Source organism: Gobius niger (genome assembly GCF_951799975.1).
Source record: "Gobius niger genome assembly, chromosome: 5".
NCBI lineage: Eukaryota > Metazoa > Chordata > Actinopteri > Gobiiformes > Gobiidae > Gobius > Gobius niger.
In genome coordinates, this window is record NC_136856.1 from 18192029 (window position 1) to 18212459 (window position 20431).

The 20431-nt window shown below is 40.2% G+C and overlaps 1 protein-coding gene across 4 annotated transcripts in view; it reads right to left on the reverse strand.

Moving 5' to 3' along the window:
• Positions 1-20431, reverse strand: part of pdlim7 (PDZ and LIM domain 7) — a 33434-nt gene that overhangs the window by 12728 nt on the left and 275 nt on the right. The window contains exons 1-6 of one of the 4 annotated variants that reach the window (XM_079556942.1): positions 19550-19843; positions 17706-17804; positions 10521-10672; positions 6708-6735; positions 4108-4307; positions 840-994 (exon numbers count right to left, since the gene is read on the reverse strand). In XM_079556942.1, coding sequence (XP_079413068.1) covers positions 840-994; positions 4108-4307; positions 6708-6735; positions 10521-10672; positions 17706-17804; positions 19550-19579 — 664 coding nt within the window. In that variant the 5' untranslated portion in view covers positions 19580-19843. Of the gene's footprint in view, positions 1-839; positions 995-4107; positions 4308-6707; positions 6736-10520; positions 10673-17705; positions 17805-18402; positions 18434-19549; positions 19844-20431 lie in introns of those variants that run through there. The other 3 variants (XM_079556940.1, XM_079556939.1, XM_079556941.1) reach the window with 3 other exon arrangements.

Genomic DNA, 20431 nt, shown 5'->3' on the forward strand with positions numbered 1-20431 from the left:
AATACGCTTGATACATTGTACCTAACTAAATTAAGTACAATGTACTGTGCTCTGTAGCAATGTATAATAACTTGTGCCTATGGGTTAGATACACAATGGAATAATATCTATTTGTAGTTTGTAGGTACATAATGTAATAAGACATAACTCTAACCCTAACCTTAAGCCCTAACCCAGGGGTCACCAACCTTTTTTCAGCCAAGGGCTACTTCAAGAGCATTAAATTGCTGGAGAGCTACAAGTTAACAGCTTTATTTTAAACTCGTACTGAGTCATAAGAACAGAAATAACTGTATGTTTAAGAATCAGATTAAAAAAATTAACTGTTTAGCACCTTACAAAACGTCTCAAGCGCTACTGGGCATGCCCCTTTGGGGGACCCCTGTGTTGGTGCCCTAACCCTGAGGGTCTCGTGTCCTATTACATTATGTACCTAAAAAGTACTAATACAAGTTATTCCATTGTGTATTTAACCCACAGGAGCAAGTTATTACACATTGTTACAGAGCACATTACATTGTACTAAATTTAGTTAGGTACAATGTATCAAGGGTACTGCAAAATAAAATAGTGTTACCTACAAAAAAACAAAAAACAAATGTGGACAACTAATTAAAACATGACAAAAATGTGACAAAAAAGCATGAAAACGTGATTTTAAAAAAGCAACAAAAACAAGGAAGAAGCTTAGAAGAGTTCTGTAGGTCTTAGCTTTCAAATGATGGTGCAAACTCCAGTCAAGAATCTTTCAGATTTGGGTAAAACTGAAAATGCCAACGATTAAGGTGGGAGTTAAGGGGTTAAACTGAACCGTCAAGCCCTGCCTCTCGCTGACTTACTGTAGTCGGTGCCCGTTAGCTGGGCCAGGATTCGGAAGGAGCGGGACTGGGTGGTTCCGGTGCGCGGCTGCCAGTCCTCAGTGTCCTCAATCAGCCTCTTCTTGCTGCGGTCGTTGGGGATGAAGCAAGGCAAGTTCTCCATTCTGAGCCCGTGCCTGCACACCACACGGCGGGGCTGGTGTTAAAGCTAAAGAAAACCCTCATGCTGGGTCAAATCCACTCAATGCAACCAGAAAAAATCCAAAGATGCACAGACGACCTTGAAGACAGAGGACATCCCTGAGATATCGTGCAGCAAAGTGCTTAGTATCACGGTCACGCATCGAGCTGGGTAATGGATAGCCATTAAGAGGATTCCTCATGGGCACACTATAGACCGTCGTAAATGGACAATAGCTCATTAAAGATCATATATTTGGCAGGTATAGCATTGACAGGATACAGCCTGTCAGAGAATTTTGCATAAAATCCTGCTGATGCTTCATCTGAACAAAATCCACTGCAGGCACTAATGTTTAATACAAAGGACAATATGGACACAACACGAACGCACACTCAACCAGGATGAATGTAGAATTAAACTAAACCAACTTCAACAGGCCACATGCAACAGTATCTTACTTGGATACGTGGTAAATATCGTCATAGTAAGCTGGTTCAACCCTGAAGGGGAAGATAAAAAGTCCAATAAAGTCCAATATTTCAAAAAGAAAAGTAGAATTACGTTGAAGATATGCAGGGAAAAAAAGGCATAAAAAGCAATAAAATAGATAGATAAATAAAAAAAAACTAGGTCTTAAAGGGGGTGGGATTGGGGATTGTAAAAAAGCCACATCTTTTATAGCAAGTCATGTATTATTTATCAACAGCAGATGGCAGTGTTTGGTGAAAATGAATATCCCCAAAGAGCCATTCCAAACACACACCAGTGTCTAATGTTTTTTTTTTTTCTTGAAAGATACACAGATATTGTAAAGAACACTGCAAATCCATATATGGTATTTAGATTTAAAAAAAGAAAGAAAAAAAAAGAAAGAAAGAAGATAGTACGATAATACTAACTTGTCAATTGCTTCCATCTGTAAAAGTGAAAAGACAGGGAGGATGAAGAAAATGAAAGAATACAAAGTCTAAACATGTTGAATGTTGCACACAAGACCAGACAATGAAAACCGCTAAAAAACCATGCAGCAAACTGAGCAGAGAGCAAACAAACATGCTTCTCACAGCAGATACAATGAGAGAAAGGCCGTATTGTTTCTCACCCTCCTCAATGACTCGTGACATTTGGCCCTAAAGTATTCGTCATCTTCTGCAACAGTTGTGACATATCCTTGTGTCATTTCGGATCACGCACTTAAGTATGTAGCAAGTGCACTCAAGTCCTAAAACAATAGCTGGATTGAATTTACCGGTCATAGACAGCAATTGATCTGGAAAAGCTGGGGCTCTGTGGACTTTCTGAGTGTGCCATTAGAAGTATTTTATCTTGTGCTTTGCCATATCACCCAGCCCTGTTGGAGAATTGTTACTTCATATTTAGCGATGTAAATAGATGTTGTTATCCTACATTCCCTTCCTTTAATTAAAATGTTTATGGCGAGGACGCCGAGCAGCGACAAAACTGGGGCTGTCAGTGGTAATTACCGTCTTTTTTACTGAAGTGGTGGAAATTGTTGCGCCTCGGGCATCTGCTGGAGATATTCTCAACAGAGTGAGACCTCCGTAAAGACAAGGGCCTTAAATAATCCAGCGCTGGACCAGTAAAAGCTGTGTGGGAACTCAGTAGAATTTATGAGCGGGGCTAAATACAGCAACATTACCAGCGGCTGCGAACACCACTGCCATGACCCAAATTATGAACCAGACCAGACGAAAGCTCAGGAGGACAGCCCCTTTAGACAAAGCACTTCATTCAACTGATGGGCTTTGTGCTCTTTCTGAAAACTGGCTGTAAACAAATTCACATCACACAAGGGGGATGTAATTTTCATCTATTACATTGGTTTGTTTATGCAGGACTGACCACAACTGGAAATGCTTCAACAAAAGAAAGGTGGGTCAAAAAAAACAAAAATAAATCTGTAGTGCGTAAATTACTTTCCAATTACATTGGAAAGCTTCAAATCACTGTGTAGACTAATTAACTTGTTGACACAGTACTGGTCGCTAATATGTTTCTCATTCGATAAAAACAATGAAGGTTTACTGTTAGGACATTGTGAATCTTTGTCTAGCGCTGGACTAAAGCATAAATACACACAGGTTTGAAAACCAGAGATAAGGACTGAATCATCAAAACTGCTTCAAAGTTCCAGTTAGCAAAGATTTTAAAAGGTAAAACACTAAACTTTCACTCAAAGGCACTCGGACGCTACACCAGGTTAAGATATGCAGTATTTACCCGCATTTACCCCAACAGGAGCAGTTCTTCATCTTTTTCCTCTACATCTTTATACATTGTTTTTAGATAATGGACAATGTTTGTGCATTTCTATAGTAATTTGGAATTGAGTTTTTAACTTTTTAACATTTAAAGCAGTACTAAGTAACACGGGCCCCTAGAGGCCATACGCGCCACTGCAGGTGTTGTTACGGTTTTTTTATTCATTGATTGTCCGTGTGAGTAAATACTACACTGACCGAAAAGACAAAGGGAGAGAGGGATATTGCACATCCAATAACAACAATGGAGATATGATTTTTTTTTCACTCTAACTTGGCTGTAAATACTGTTTAAGTGGTGCTAGCCCGCAGCTGGTTTCTCCTGTTAGCCTGTTAGCTTCTTCTTTGAGATTCAATTAGTATGTATTGGTGAAGCTGCATGGTTTTCTGGACAGAGACCCCAGGGGAGATGAAAGACCCCCCCACTCATCCCATAAACACTTGTATTACCCCCAAAGAGACTACAAAAAGGATTTATTAAGGTAAACTATTTATTTAGTAGTGCTTTAATCCAAAACTCTGTACAAATTATTCACTTCCTGTTATTACACCTGCAATTTTCAATGTATACCCAAACTAGAAGTATTGGAGGAGACAAGAGAATTACAGAAAAAGAGTTTGTACTTAGTGATTCCCTTCCGAAAAAGATAACTCAAACATCTGCACATTTTGTAAGAGATTTATGTTATGCTTATGCAAAACATTATTGATTGTAATCTGTTGATCAAAGGGTGATGTCAACTCAAATAATGTGTCAATTCAAGTGCCTTTCATCCTGTCTTTTATCCTACCCTAAACTTGAGATTGCACGTTTTGGACCTACCCGTTCTGTGAGTCCTGTAAGTCGCCAATGCCTTGTTGAGAACGCGGGGCACTTAGTTTGGGCGAGTATGCCACGGGTTTAATGGCAGGTCCTGAGCTGGCACTTGCGCCGCCTGCTGCAAACGGCCGTGCCATCTTGTTAATGCTGGTGCTGGGGGCGAACGAGTACTTTGGCTGGACAGAGGCTGGAGTGAGCGCGTCCTATTGTGGGGGTGAGAGAGGGGAACAATGCGGCACACAACACACGACATGCAGTTAGGATTCACACGTGGTAAACATTGCATATGCTGTTGCACAATCCCCGGTTATTTTTAGAGCAAGCTCCTGCTGCCTGTGCAATTCTGATTTGGGTCTCTAGGATCACTGGCCACATTATTAGGTGCATCTGTTCTTATGCCCAGGAGAGCAAGAAGTTGTTCTAGTATTTGTTATCATATTTGTTGTTCATGGTTAATTTTTTTGGCAACAGAGAAGATATTTAACTTGAGGCTAATTTGATAGATCCAGAAACTACATCAATATAAACCATAATCCTGGTCAAAACAACTTTACATGTCAATGCACCCCATCAATGTATTTGGTTCTGAAGATTCAGTACGGCATCCTGAATGTGGTATGTACTAATCCCAATCATTTGCAAAGTGCTGCTGAGCCACTGGAAATTACAAACTCAAACGGCATTGTGTTTACAGGGAATAATCCCCAAAAATTAAATGTCAAGTGAGTGTCAGTACTGTGTAGGAAATTGCTGATTGACACAAGGAAAAGGGATGTAGGAGTATTTCCCGACATGATAGATTCATAGAAGCTAAAAGTTACTCATAAAATCACTTGCAACAACTTAGATGAATTTCTGGATTTTCACCCTTTAAAAACAGGCATACCTAAAAATGTGGCCAGTCGGTGTGTACATGGTTATTACTGCGTGCCACGACGCTCGGCTAAATCCTCTGCACAGAAAAAGTGCTTAAGAAGTCAGAGCACAGCGGTTTTATTTACTTTGGCAGCTGTCCAAAGACTGGAGACTAAAAAGTTATCTGCTACAGGCACTGAGAAAAATACTCGAGCTGAAAAATGAGAAAGTTGACGGGTGAAGTTTTGGGAATATAATTTTTACCTTGACCATTATTGACAGTCCCGCATAAAAGACAATTAATTAGTTTTTTGAAAATGTTTTTATTTGATCAAATCTGACCTGACACTTGAGCCTTTGTAATTGGAAAATGCCTACACTTTTTAATACTACTGTACAGTATAGAGAGAAAAAAAAGGACTTTGGCAACAGAAACCAAATGAGCATCAATGTTGAGTTAAAAAGGGGTTAAAAGTTTTGACACTCCCAAACGTTCAGGGTTCTGTTTAGAGTGAAAATAATGATGTTCCTGCTATAGAGGCCTGTTCTCCACCTCAAAATCCAACTAAAGTGAGTCCTCATTTTGAGAATTAAAATAGTATTATATTGCATTTGCACAACAGAAAACTAAACTATTGTCAATTCCTTTCCATAATTACCAGGGGAGGAATATAGTATACAGTAGTGATGCTGCTAAATGTATGATTGATAAACAAAGTTAATTCATAAAAGGGTAAACACGCATGTACGTTGTGTGTATGGGTTCATCCTGCATGGGTTGTGCATGCGACTGATCACGGTTTCATTATGTAGTTTCATCATTGTTGTTTCGTTAACTAGCATTACTCCTTTTGGGAATGTATACAGTGCACGAGTTTCAGTCATGTAATCTTACTTATTGTATTCATCTTGAAATTGGTCATTCTGTTATGATCAGATAATGCATATAATCCATTTTTTGCTGTTGTTTCTTTGTTGTTGTTTTGTTCCTCTTGTATTATTACAAAAGGTAGATTTTTTTTTGGTATTGCATTGAGTTTGGGGGTAGGCGCTCATAAGCTTCTTGCTTCAGTCCACTCCTTTTGAGCAGAATGTTTACTGCTCGAATAAACACAGAAACTAAACTAAAAACTAACTAAACTATGAGAAATCAAACACTACACACATGGCAAAGCTTGAGTTGGGCCTCAGTGAGCCCCATCTTCTGACCACAACCAAACAAACTCTCCTGCCTTTGAACTATAGGTGCTCGCAAATGATAGGAAGTGATCGTGTCAAATTAGTATTTTGTACAAATTGAAAAGTAAATGTCTGTAAATGCTTCATCAGTATTTTTTCCACTGAAAGTATGATTTTGTGTTATGCTAATGCTTGTTTACACATCAAACTCTCATCAGCTCCAGCATGTTTGTTGCTTTTCCATTTCAGTGCATTTACCCAGGATTGTGCAAGGCATAACAAAGAAAGCTCCGGTAAATTCCAACAGAACATTTTTGCCAATCCATGTGGCGAACAACTAATTTAGTGACTCAGTGATGCTTCGCTAATTCACACAGTGCACGGAAACCCAGCGTGAAGGCATGAGTGGTGACTCCCGACGCAGAGTCACATGAAACACTGGTGAAGCCAATTACGAGGGAAAAAAAAGTGTCTCCCAGTTGATTCTGTGCCACTGTGTAGTCCAGAGCGATCCATGCCAGGAATTCAAACTGATTTTAGATCAATGCTTTAGACAACAAAGGGCTTACCTTCTGGTCTCCAGCAGCTTTGAACGCTCTGTGAAAAAAAGAGACACACAAAAAAAAAAGAACGTTATAACAAATTCTGCTTTAAAGTTGGGTATTACACATTGTTGCATGTGCTGTGAAGTCTTTTGATTTACTGTGTTTGTGTGTCCTCATTTTGTATCTTTCAAAGGGTCTATGTACAGGAAAAATAAGAATGCTGAGGAAAAGAACTTTCATCAAAATTGACTGTCCGTGCCCATGTATTATTCACATATGGTATGGTATTAATATGGGGGGAAAAAAGGCCTATCATGGTTTTCTGAGAGCCTAGACACAATAGACACAATATCTCCAAACAGTGAAACTTGACCTCAAATGCAGTTGTTATCACCACACTAAAAGACACAAGATTTTCAAATGCTGTCAGTGTGTAGTGCAACCTAACAAGGGCAGGTGAAGTGAATGCAGAGCGGCTTCTATTAAACACTATTTATCACTATTTGACATTGTTTTCATTGGTCTGCAGACACGTCCTGTGCCTGTGAGAAAACAGGGAGGCGTTGCATGCTCCGACACTGACAGTCCGCTGATATAAGACGGGATGACTGCAGGGCGGACGGACGTGCCGCTGCCTGTCACACCTCTGTCAAATCCGATCACAAAGTCATCCGTATAGAGCGCTCTGCCTTCTGTCTCACTGTTAACCCGCGATCTAATGAGCCTCACTTCATCAAGGAACAGGGAGGGAACAGGCTTGACAAGTGTTCACGAACTGGTTTTTGTTGGACGCGATAGATAGAAAGAAAGAAAGTCTCTGTCACGGGAAGAGATTTTTTTTGGTTTGCACTGAAACTGAATATGCTCACAATGAGATCATTTCCTGGCTAATTTCAAGGGTCACTTACTTTAGCTGATGCGTGCTTGGCTTACATGCTGATGTTAGATAAAATCAGGACTTTCGCTACAAAAACTCCCATGATACTGAGAGCATAATCTCCGACCACAAGCCTCAAGGCCAGTTTTCAAACACTATTGTTACAATCTCTGTTACATGATCGCCTGTCGAGCATTGTTGCCTCGAGCTGACAATCTATTGGCTATGTTCTCTTCCTGCTATGGAAGAAGTCTAAACATTTCCCTAAGAATAAGACAGGAGCTGGTGATTAGTAATAAAAGAGGCACTTGCACAAAACAACCCTTAAGTCAGAAGCAGCTGTCTCACATTGTTGACGTTAACAAATGGTGTATTGCAGCCAAGACGTCAATACGGAAACCTGACAAGTCTTTCAAGAAAATAATATTAGCTGGACAATGAAAACAATGCAATGCGAAAATATAGAAAAGCAAGGGTCAACAGGAAGCATAGAAACCTTCAAAACAGAAAGAAGAGATAAACAGGAATACAGAAAGAAATATCACAATATTACAACCAAAAACAATATTCCACTGCACTAAGTTTCAGTACAAACATGAGGAAGTTAAGGCATACCTGACCCGCAGTTTGACGACAAGCTAAATAACCTTGTGACTCGACAGCTGTGTCTGGGAGCTGCTCCTCAGACAGGTGTCCCTCAACGCCTTAAAGAGACAGCAGCACATTAGTCAGGCTGCGTGGCTAAACTGTCAGACCCCTGGCCTCAACAGAAAGAAAATGTCACAGGATTCAATTATTACATCTTTCACCAAGGTAAGTGGTAAGTGTCCTCTTCTCTTAAAGGCACTAACCACAGACACTAAGCACAACGTGTTGTTACCGTCCCTGTGCAATGAAATATCTGAAAAGTCAAAGTCAAGTCAAGTCAACTCATAAATATGAATTTACTAAAGAAACACTGTTACTCTCTGGCAAAAGATCAGCATTTCTTTGTCAGCATGTAACACATCTACTTTTACAGTCAACTCTTTATTTGGTGAGACAACTTTAAATAAGAAACAGCAAACACAAAAAGCAAGGCTGCCCAAAATCTATCTTGAATACTGCAACAAAATCACTGACATATTTTACTAAACCATTTCAACACAGCACGTTCCAGCACAAATGTATAATACTAAATCAAGAAATTAGACTGCATTATGAAAATCCAGACTTTTCCAGCATAATGCAGACCTCATTTTGCACTGAGCGATACATTGTACATTGTCTCTTAGAAATATGAATCATCACCTTTTCTTGTGACAACAATAATTTTGTGATTTTTTTTGTGCCGCCTTAGAGCTCAAGGGAGATCGAATATTCAACCATCAAAGGCAAAATCCACCAAGTTCAACAAACAGGCAGCATTGTCATGAACAAAAAAAGCAAAGGAACGGATTGACTAACTGCCAGGTCACAACAAGGAAATAGCAAGAAAACCTTACATGTCAACACTTTTTATATTCAAAATAAACATCAAAATAAACAGTGAGTAAAAGCCTGACTGGTAGTTACTTGCATGTCAAAAGCATGAACCTTTTTATAAGCCTTAAGATACACAGAATCAGCAAGACTCGTGCATTCTCCTGCTGACTTCTTCACTGCTGTGCTGTCTGTCTCCCATGGCACAACATGATGTATGCAGAGCACATAACAACAACATACAGTACATGATCAGAGCTGCTGTACTAAACCAGTAAAGTATGCTCTAAACATCATCATCTTCTCTTCTTGTCACTATTACTTGAATGTTTTCGGCGTCTCTCAGTAAGCTGTAGCTTACATTTGATGAAAACCCAAGGACCGTTCAGTGAAGTGCTTCAGGGAGGTTTCAAGGCCATCCAAATGTGGGGGAAGCCGAGTAAATGTTCAGCAATGAAAAAGAAAATCCTCGAGGATGTGTTAATGTGTGTCTACCAGTTTAATTTATGCTTTCATCTGTAAAGTTTTATAAAAGACCGGTCCTGACTGGAGACAAATTAAGTGAGCTGAGCAAATTTGTTGGAAGTCAGTGGAGTCTCTTGGCAAATGACAACAAAGTGAACTAGATGTGAGAAGTAGCTCTGGTGCCGCTGTGATCACGATCCGTGCACTTTAAAGCAGCACAAAAATCAAAATGAGTCCCACGACAGCGACGAGCCTCCTCCTCGTAACAAGTCGATGCTGCCATATGTTTGATACTATTAGCTTTGAATGGGTGCATCCTGACCATTTTAATCGCTCCACTTAATCAGGGCTGTTTTATCAGTGAGTAAATTCTTAGACAGATGATCAAGGTAGGCATGAAAGCTGCTGGAAGGAGATCTCCTACACAAAAGGCTTTCATTTAATTTGATTATAACATGGGCTTTCATCTAAATGATGAAGCCAAACATTGCAATTGCGATTCAGCTGACAATATACACATGTTGTTTGGGAGCAGAATGAAATAAGTAAAGAGTTAGCAGGTTTAACCCACTATGAAAATCAAGAAGAGAGCTGTTTTTGTTGTTTAACTAATAGAGTTGACTCCATTGTAATTCCTTTTGCAGCCTAAATCGATTTGCTCAACACCATGCCTTGCTTATGTCACACCTTATGCTATCATTATTGTAAATGTGTATCTAGGTGCAGCACATCGTACATCACTTCAAAGCCATTTCTCCAAAGTCATCTCTATAAATGATCTGTCCTGATGTTAGACGAATGGAGTGACCCAACTTTTTTTTCAATAATGTTTTCAAATACGGAAAACCAAGGCTTTTACTAACGCAATGTAGATTTTAATCACGTCCAAACATCCCCACAGTATCTGTCACATTGGGAATACTTCAAGGGCGTTTGGCTATCTCCAGTGGCAGCGGCTAAGAACTGGTGTTGCTGTGATTTATGGTCGGAGATAAGGCCTGACTGATCATGGGGCAGGGATGATGGTCTCTTACTTGCTGAGGGTGAGGATGAGAGAGTCTGTCGCTGCTCTGATCTGGTTCTGTGCCTCCACGTGGGTCATGTCCTCTGCGTTGATCTCACCGATGGACACCACCCAGTCGCCGACGCCCACACCGGCCTGGGCTGCCTTTCCGCCCGGGGTCAGCTAGAGGAGAAAACACCGTCAGGCAGGAGTTTAAACAACATAACGCAATCCGAGTTTGATTTTATGTGTAAAATATTTGCTATTACATTGATTGAGTTCAATTTCTATGAACCATAAAGCTGTTTTTTTTGGGGGGAAAGGGTAATTTAATTAGTACGGTAGTGCAATATAAGCAGTGCAGTAGTTCTGTAGATAAAAACATATCGATCAATTTAGCATTTCACAGTAGCTTTTACCACCACGTTTTGCACTTCTCACATGCATTAAGAATTAAAGGGATATTTCAGGATTGTTTACATAGGGCCTCATTTCCTAGTTAGCCAGGGTGTTGTTGATTTCTGGAGATTTTTTTTTTTTTTAATTCATGCAGTTATATTTGAAGAGTTTAGTGGTGCTAGGCTAGTGCTAGGCTAGCACATGTCTATGGTAACTAGTAGCCTGCATTAAAAACAGTCTGACCCAAGCACAGTGCACCTGAGGCAAATCACTTATAACACCAGACTATCGATATAAATGGCTGTGTTGACTGAATATTTTTTTAATATAACCATTTTGCATTTGTATTTGAGCAGCATCAGCTTCCTGGTTGTAAGCTACGCAGCGGCGGAGTGATCTGCTAGGTTACCAGATCTACATTAGTTACTACCTGCGGCCGGCATTACTACACGTGGAATTCATAAAGGAGCTTTCCACAAATCAGATATGGCAATGTTTGGAGGACTACCCGGTGATTCTGAGGTTTTTAATGCAAGCTACTGGTTACTATAGACATGCGCTAGCTTAGCACTAGCCTAGCGCCACTTAACTTTTCAAATATAAGGACTGTATGAATTTAAACAAAATATCTCCAGAAATCCACAACACTGTTGATAACTAGGAAATGTCAAAATCATGAAATATCCCTTTAAGACAAAGAAATCAACAATGCATTTTCTTTTTAAAAAGAAAGACAAAGGTAAGAATAGCACAGAACACCATTGTTGCCATTTTCCATATAAAGCACAACAACATAAATCAGCTGCTCAAGTGAGGCGACTCATGTACTCTGGCGTTGATCGATAAACAGAAGTATCTAAAACACACAGGTTGACTTTGCACTGCTGTCTTTTAACAGCACTTAATCATCTCTGGGAGTCGGTGCGTCTGGGTCGGCGGGGCCACTGTAGATTTTTCACTCAGCGCTGTCGGGAACAGGCATTATCGGTCACTGATGCTGAGAATGATGATGTCATCAGTCATCGCAACATGATTTATTGCAGATGTGACCGGGGCCTCTCGGAAGATGTAAATGAAACCATGTGTTGCCAATACAGTCACTGGGAAAGGCCAGACAGGTAAGTCATTTAGTCACCGACAAGAAGATGACATCATGTAGACAGCAGCAGACACCAATGAGTGCTCTGTTACAAATAGGAAGGAATGAGAGTGTTTGCAAGAGGTAGTGACGCTTCTACGTATCGCCTGTCAGCCCTGTCCTCTGAAGCCACCGCGATACACAGAGCTACTGCCAGAGCACGTTTAGTAAGGGCTTAGTCAGCTTGCCCCTGTGCTTTAATGAAACTCAAGACTTGTGTCAAATTCGCTGATAACTGGACTACAAAGTGTCGAGCATCAGATAAAGGCAGCCAGTGCCAGGATTTTGTGCAAAAACCTATTAGGATTACTCTCAGATGTCACGGATCTCGGCAAATGTTCGCTTGTCAAAGGCTAAGAGGACTCAAATGCTTCAATCATTAGTTTGGCTTTTTCCCCACACCACAAACTCTTGGGTGTGCAGTGAGGTAATGCACGAAGTAAACTGAGGACATGTTCATCTGAAACACCCAATAAAGGGGAGAAAAGACAAAAATCTACAAAAAGTGGTTAAGTTCAAGCTTTTGTCGCCAAAGAAAAAATGGCTCATTATAGTATTAAATGTGCACTTTCTGGAAGCAATTATGAGATTGAGGAAATGTTTTCCCCAGTTGAAAAAGCACAGAGGTGTATCTGACATGTGAGCCTGTCATTAATCCCGAACATCAACTGCAATGTGCAATGTGCAAAGTGCCGAGCTAACCTTTAACTAGGCACTACTGGATCATAAAACCAATTTTTTTTAGGTTGGTGGTAATTATTGGGAACCACAAATCTTCGCTTGAAGGCGTAATGCGTAATTAGCTGTGGCTGTAACAGACAGACGAAGTCAGTCCAAACCAGATGTTGCTCTCTTCTGTGTCATCAAAGCATTAATGGGAAACATTTCATGAAAGTGTGAGATTTTACCGGTGGCCAAATACCAAAGAGCTTTCAGCAGTTCTAACTTCAAAGTTTGGTCTGCTACCTTGTGCTGGTTTTCTGCTGCCTGGCTTGAATTCGTCCACAACAAGTAACTGTAAGAGCGCTCTACCTTAATGACTGCACCGTAAAGCTCAGAAGTGGGGTTTATGAAGCCATAAAGACAGCAGGTTTGGTGTGTGTGGGGCTGGTGATGGACGCGGACACCTGTGCTCCTGGCTCGGGTTCAGAATGCAACTGCTCACTTGAGAAGGCAGCCCTTAAAGTTGCTGTCCACAGACCTTTGGTATCGCGGGGGGCAGAGGGAAACCCTACACTGCCACAGTAGTTTGTCAATACTACAGTGGAAAAACATGTTCCTGAATGCAACAGTCAGGGTTGTACTGAAGACAACGCGCCTTAATCGGGCCACGGCTTGAGACCCTGTAAAAAAAAAAAAAAAGAAGAAGAAGCGGGACTTATATTTGTAGACTGACGCAATTACAGAGACATTTTGTTGTTGTCCACGAGTGTCAGTATTGCACAATTGGGGGCTGAACATGTTGCCAACACGAGCCAGTTTTAGAGCTTTTTTGGCAAAGTTCGACCGCAGAGCTGTTTTGGCACGCTATCAAATTTCAAAGCACTCGCCAGCCATTCAAACCGCAGCTTTTCTCGAGATGCTTTCCTAGACTGACCCTGAGGATAAGTGGGGCCCACACTCACTCTAGTGGGTACACTCTGGTTTTGGTTAAACTAACAGTCCTCTGCAGAAACTGTGCGCAACTCCCTTTTTTTTTATTCTTTTCTGTGGCTATTTGGGCTCCAAGAAACACTCTGTCCTTACATCACTCACACCGCACAGCTGATGCAAAGCCATAAATATCTTTCTGAGAAATAGAAAACCAGAACCTGCAGATGCAAATGGTTGCCCAGTAATGAATGCACAGCCGCACCACCTAGCACTGACTCACCTCAAAGACCACCTGACACCGACAACAAATGCACTTTGCGAGAAAATCGATTTAGTGAATTATTAATTAAAGTACTTGCTCGCGGTTATATCGAGCAAGAGTAACTAGAATTAGATTTTTTTTTTTTTAATTTCCATTAGGGAAAATAGGCGCACCTTTATTTTTCTGACAAGTTTTGGGGCTATATTAATGTACTAGTCAGGAGGAAACGCAGCCATCTCCATAATGTACCATCATTTCAATGTTATTACATGTATGAGTACCATGCTATTTCCATCATATTTTTATATTTTATAAGCAAAGCAGGCTAAAGAAAACATTTGATGCACTAAATTTGGCGTTGCCGTTGTCGCTGGTTTCTTAATTATGGCACACAGTTTTATTTACCCACTGTAGCTTGGACAGTACTTTTAATTAATGCATGTGCCTCTCAGCGATTACTTTCCAGATAATGTGATTTATTAGCCTAGCTTCACTGTAAAAAATTAAGCCAAGTCTTTCGAACAGCTCTTTAAAAGGATTTCCAAAAGACGTGGCTCCCATGAAAGCGCCACACACCCCATCACCGCAGCTGACCAGATAAACAAAGCGATAAACAGGTAGCATCTGCAATGACGACAAAAACCCCATTCCCACAACATGACGACGCTGTGTGTCACTTCCAACACTAGTTTGATTGCGGTCTTGAGGCATGTGTTTTTATGATGGAAACCAGATGTTCAAAAGGCCGCGGGGTTAAGGTGTTGCAATGTTTACGAAATTGCATCGGCGCCAGATCTGGAGTAAGATACAAGACAAAGTTGCTGTAATTTATGTTTTTGCAGAGTGTAGCGTACAGTTCTGTGCATAAACTAGCAAGGTGAGAAAAGAGGATACATTTGACTGTCACATTAACAGATTCTGATGTGCAACGCATTGTGGTTGAAAATGTCCTGATTCCACGGAAGACCAGACTAAAGATTGATTGATTAAATTTGAATTATTTGCACAGCCCTAATCGTGACAGACCTAGTGACCCCACGTAATTAAAGTCAAATAAAAGTCAAACTCATTTTAGGAAGTGCAGGAGAGGCATGATTTGAGAAGTGCAATGAGACAGCAGGGATGCGCTTGAGGGACATCTTTAACTTATTTTCCGATTGCTCATGTTGAAACGGCGTTGGTACTAATGCTTTTATATCTCAGGGGACTCAGCACAACATCTGTGTTTAAAGAAGGCTTTCTGCACCGCAGAACTTTCTCTTTCGGGGATTGAAACAGACATCACCAGGCAACAGCTAAAACACATCTCCATATATCTCGGGATGGCTGGGTCTTAAGTCCCAATATAAATGTTCAACCAAAGATCAAAGAAGAGCCAGAGAGACTGATTTTGCAAGCAGTTGTTTGGGAGAGAAGAACATACATTTTCAATTAAAATACAAACTTCAAAAAGAAATGTTTCTACGCCACTGGAGATAAGTTTTGGGCACTGTGTTCTTTCTGCAGATTAGTGAAAGGTTTGCTTAATGCTATTTCAGTATTACAGAGAAACCTTAGCCTGCCGTGTTAGCTTATCTTTGGACTGAACTCACGGATCTAGGATTTTCAATTTCAGGCAAAGGAAAACTCACTAAACAGAGTAAGTAGACAGCGATTGTTGGAAGTAACAGGGTGGATGTGGCAAAAATGTCAGGAATGCTGAGAAAGCATAGGCTCCAGACAGAGGAGGAAGGAAACAAAGCACCAAGCAGTGAAGAACTCCCCAGCTTAAAAACGTATAGACCAACTATAAGTAATTGTAAAAGGTAACTTTCAAAATAATTAATTGAGAAACAGACCAAAGGAGTGGCAAGCTAAGGACACATGGTTAAATACAAAAGCATTTTAGGGACACAACCTGGAAATCAAATGAGCTGAATAGCAATTTACCCAGAAAACACAGTAGAACACTAATTGCCCACAAAAAAAACACTCTGAACACATTGATGCTTCAGTGCTTATCAACAGACGGTGCTTTTTTTTTTTTAAAGAGCACTTTTTGTCCCGTCACTCACAGGCTCTTCATTGTGCAATCTCCTTCAGCTGAACGACTGGGCACAGATACTTATCTCATCAGCCACAAACCAGTCAAGAGCCAAAGATCACCCACTGCAATTATTTAATGCAGGCCCAGCAAGCGAGGCACATGCAGTACGCATTTACCATGGGAAGAGGTGGGCTATGTCACAGGTTACTCGCTTTCTGATGTATTTCATCAGAATGTTTCTCAAATACTACAATAGGAACATGCAAAACAGTGCCAACATGACTTTAATTTGAATAGCTGCTTTCACTTTTTATCAGGCAGGCAATATAAGTCCCAGAGACCCATAAATAAATCATCCATTCCAAATGCAATTACCACCCTGAATAATCACGGATAAGCTCTGCCCGCTTTACTGTTGTTTCTTTTCGATGTTGTTGTTAAATGTGCCTTTTCATGTATGGTTGTGCGATAACAGTGTTGAGCCTTGTAAAAGAAAAAATCATGTTGCCTACTGGAAAAAACAATAAAGTTTAATTATCTTTATCTATCTTTCAAGATGTTGCAATGATAATTCCTCAATTGCTTGTTGTAAATGATAAAATGGTACAGTCACAGCACATCTTTGCATCAAGGAACTCTTTTTCATTCATACACCAACAGTAAGCATTGGGGAGCCGGGATCAATTCACCCAACTTCAAATCGAAAGACAAACTATCTACAAACTGAGATAATGTAGTCTGTTTGTTTATCATTAGTGGGACAACCTTATGTGACTTTAATGACAGGCAACGTTGTACAATGAAGATATTTTCCATTATGCAAATAGAAAATGAAGCAGATAATTTCTGAAAGCTCAACCCCTACCCAAAGATCCAACACAATTCCTTGTATGGCTTGGGACGTTGTTGACATACCGTTTTTATGGGTAGGAGGGATAGATCTGGACAAGAATCTGAAGGGAACACAGAGTTTTTGTCTGGGATGCGAGGGAGAACAGACATGTACTGACAAGGCCAATGATAACTACTGCTTTCAATGGAGGATTATATCAGCTTTACACAAATCTATAGCTTCTTTCGAAACAAGTGAGGCATCATTCTATAAATGTATAGGTGTGCAATACTATTTGTCTTTGCCAAGTAATGTTATGGCAGCTATAAAAAGGAAAGATAAATGAATAACATTCACAGAAACATAATTACTAATTTAAAACCTAATTAAGTTGGAAATGGCAGGCACTGTGTAAATTTGACAAATTTGCTAAAGCAAATCAGCTTAACATTTATAGATCATCTAAGCCTCTGAGGCAGAACATAATAACGCCAATAATAAATGGGAGCTTGGTGGAATGCCATATCTGTGAGTGCAATACCTGGCAGCAATAAGAGAATAATTGTGTAGTGTGTATGCTTTTCAAAGGGAAATGCACTTATATGGCCTGGAAAGAAGTCACGGCTCTTTTCAATAGCTACACTGTTTGACAACGTCGTTTTAAACTGACACGAAGTGGCTCTCCAGAACAAACATGTTCCTGTGATAAGTAAACATTATCAATGCAAATGGTCTCGACGGCAACCCACATTCAGTCGCTGCCTGCACCTCTGTCGGGTTAGGACCTGGCAGTAAATAGAAACTCAAGTGTTGTTTAAATAAAAAATGGCAAAAGACATTCAAGAAGTGGAATGTACTTTCAAAGGCGAAGTTACTTGTGCTTAGAATAAAGATTAAAGAAAGGTGTATAGAGATTTGAGGGTAAAGCAGAACAGGAGTGAAATATGTGAGTTTGGTTGGGCTTACCCTTGACACGGTGAGGGGCATGCTGAAGTCCTTCCCACCCTGCAGCCTGAAGCCCCAGGGCGCTGGGCCACTGAGGGTTACAGAGTATACGTTCATACCCTTCAAAAACAAAAAGGCAAACATATATTTATTAAAGAGAGGGTAACATGACATCTACTGCTCACATACAACAACGCAACACTGTAGTGAAATGAAAAGAATTGACTAGACTATTGCTTTCAACAACAATGCCGCCAAGATATCTAGAAACTCAAATGAAAATGAAGCGGTGATGGTTTTGCATGTCTCAACCGGATCAAGTTCCATTTGAGAGATTTTAAACCTAAACTTCCACAGCAAATAAGTAACACCAAAACAGCAGCATCATAAATCTACTGGACAGAAATAAGGAACACAAGGATGAGCTAATATCTAAATTTAATCTTCATGTAAGTGATTAAAGTATATTAAGAATTGAATGAGCTTTTGAAAGTTGTGACAGTGATTGATCAAATATATATTAAATAGGCAACTTAAAGGTACTGGACAACATCAATCCTCTCACTAAGATACAACTGTACTCATGACATCTGAACCAGCAACTTCACTCACTCCTGCACCTCCTCCTCTAACTCTCAAGGTGCCATTGTGCCAACTATAGGCACGTTTTCACGTAGTACGTATCGCTAAACGTCTAAACCGCCACCTCAAAGCCTACCTTGTCCAGCTGGTCACCCAAACCTAGCAGTATGGTGAAGTAAGTGTGCTGGGGCAAGCAGATTCTCAGCGTGTTGGCAAACCCTACCCCCCGACAGCGTCTGTGACACAGGCAGGCCCTTGCCTCTCCTCGCTTCTCAGAGGCTATATAAGGAATGTAAAACTACACCAAACTATTTCAGCCCAACACCCACATGAGTCACTCAGAGGGGGTGGGAAGAGGAGGACACAGAGGTAACATCAACTGCCCCTGACGTCTGGCAAAGCAAAGACATCTAAAAATGTTATATATTTTTAATATTAAGTAAGAAAACGAGCTTGCAAAACTTCAGGAGGCCTTGGCAAAATGTACAACCAGACAGCAACATTACAATTTGGCGTCTAAAAGTATTGTTTTGTTAAGCCTATATATGACATGAAATTGTTCTTATATCAATATTAAATGTCTAAAGTAGCCTCAGTTATTCCAGCAATCATCTTCATTTCATTAGCAAAACTGCTACTGATCATAGTAGAAGCTTCAGCAATAACTGTAAAGCTGATAATTCACTGGTTACTTTGCCAGGGACTTAATAACACATCCACTGGTCTATGAGGTAATGCATTTCAATGAACTTGCATCAAGTCTATCACAAGTACAGATCATTTGTGTGAGTCCAAGTAGTTATTGTATAACACTTTTTCAATACTAGGTCCCATACAAAATAGTCTATATTGTAGCTACTTATTTTAAGATTCACTGCGCCACTTTTTCAGATCTGACAAGTTTACACATGTTGTAATTGTTCATGTTGCACATTACGCCTACCCTTTTCCTTATAACGACAATGAAGCCAATTATGGGCTTATCTTACAATGGAACTCAATGAAACTCCGACATTAATCATCTCAATGAATAAAGACATCATTTACTCACGTGGCTACAAACGTCTCAATCAAGAATTTAATTTGGCTAAAGTTAACACAAGAATCAAAGGTGGTCACAGGACAGGGAAAAAAGCTGCAGGAAAACGCTCTGCGAGCTAAGTGTTGCTCTGCCACGAAGCTCAGAGCTCACAACACACAACACAGGAGCACAAATGCATCAAAAGTTTGCGGACACACAATCAAATGTTTGTCTGTGTCCACCGGCCTGCGTGAAAGCCTACCTCCTGTGCTGCCTGCTGGTCGCCAGACATCACGAGTCAGTCTCTAACGATAAAAGCCGAGTGGAAAAGTAACTTCGGAACTTCCTCAAAGCGGACGTGAAGGAACCTCCGCGGATCCCCTTGAGCTGAGCGGCAGATTCTCCCACAAACTCAGGAGTAGGAGTCAGGACTCTCCTAAAACGTCACCAGTCACATGGGGGGCGCTCTTTGCCTCTTTCCACGGAATTTGGGCCATAAAACAGGAGCGGCACTGGCCAGGCATGAACAACGGGGTTTTATTAGAGCATGTCGGCTTGCGGGCCGAAAACAAAGACATTACTGAGCAGTTCACAGTAACTATCAGGTGCCAAAATAAATCCTTGACGTGTGTGCTTTCATCAAATCTCACGCAATTAGGCTACTTGAACACAGATAGCAAAAAGATGATGTTCATTATAGGCCTCAATGTTTTAATTGGAATATAACGCGAGACAGAGCAAATTTATATATATATATTTTTATATATTCATCAAGTAGTTTGTGCAGGCGTTAATGTAGTGATTTCACATAAGAATTTGTTCAAAATTGGCACATAGATCATGTTTATTTATTTTTTATTTTATTTTATTTTTATTTATTGTTATTACTTTATTGTGTGGTTTTACATTTCAGATGTGTACATTTTTACATTTCTGTTATTACACACAATATTTAGTCTTTTTTTTTTTTCTCCCCTTGTGTAGCAAATAAAATCAACAAACAAAAGAGCTATTACATACCTGACGCGCTGTGACAGTGGTTCGATTTCATACATTATAGCTAAAAAAATAATAAAAAATACATAATAATAAAGAAGAAGAAAAATAAAGAAAGAAAGAAAGAAAAAAGAAGAAAAAAATTAAG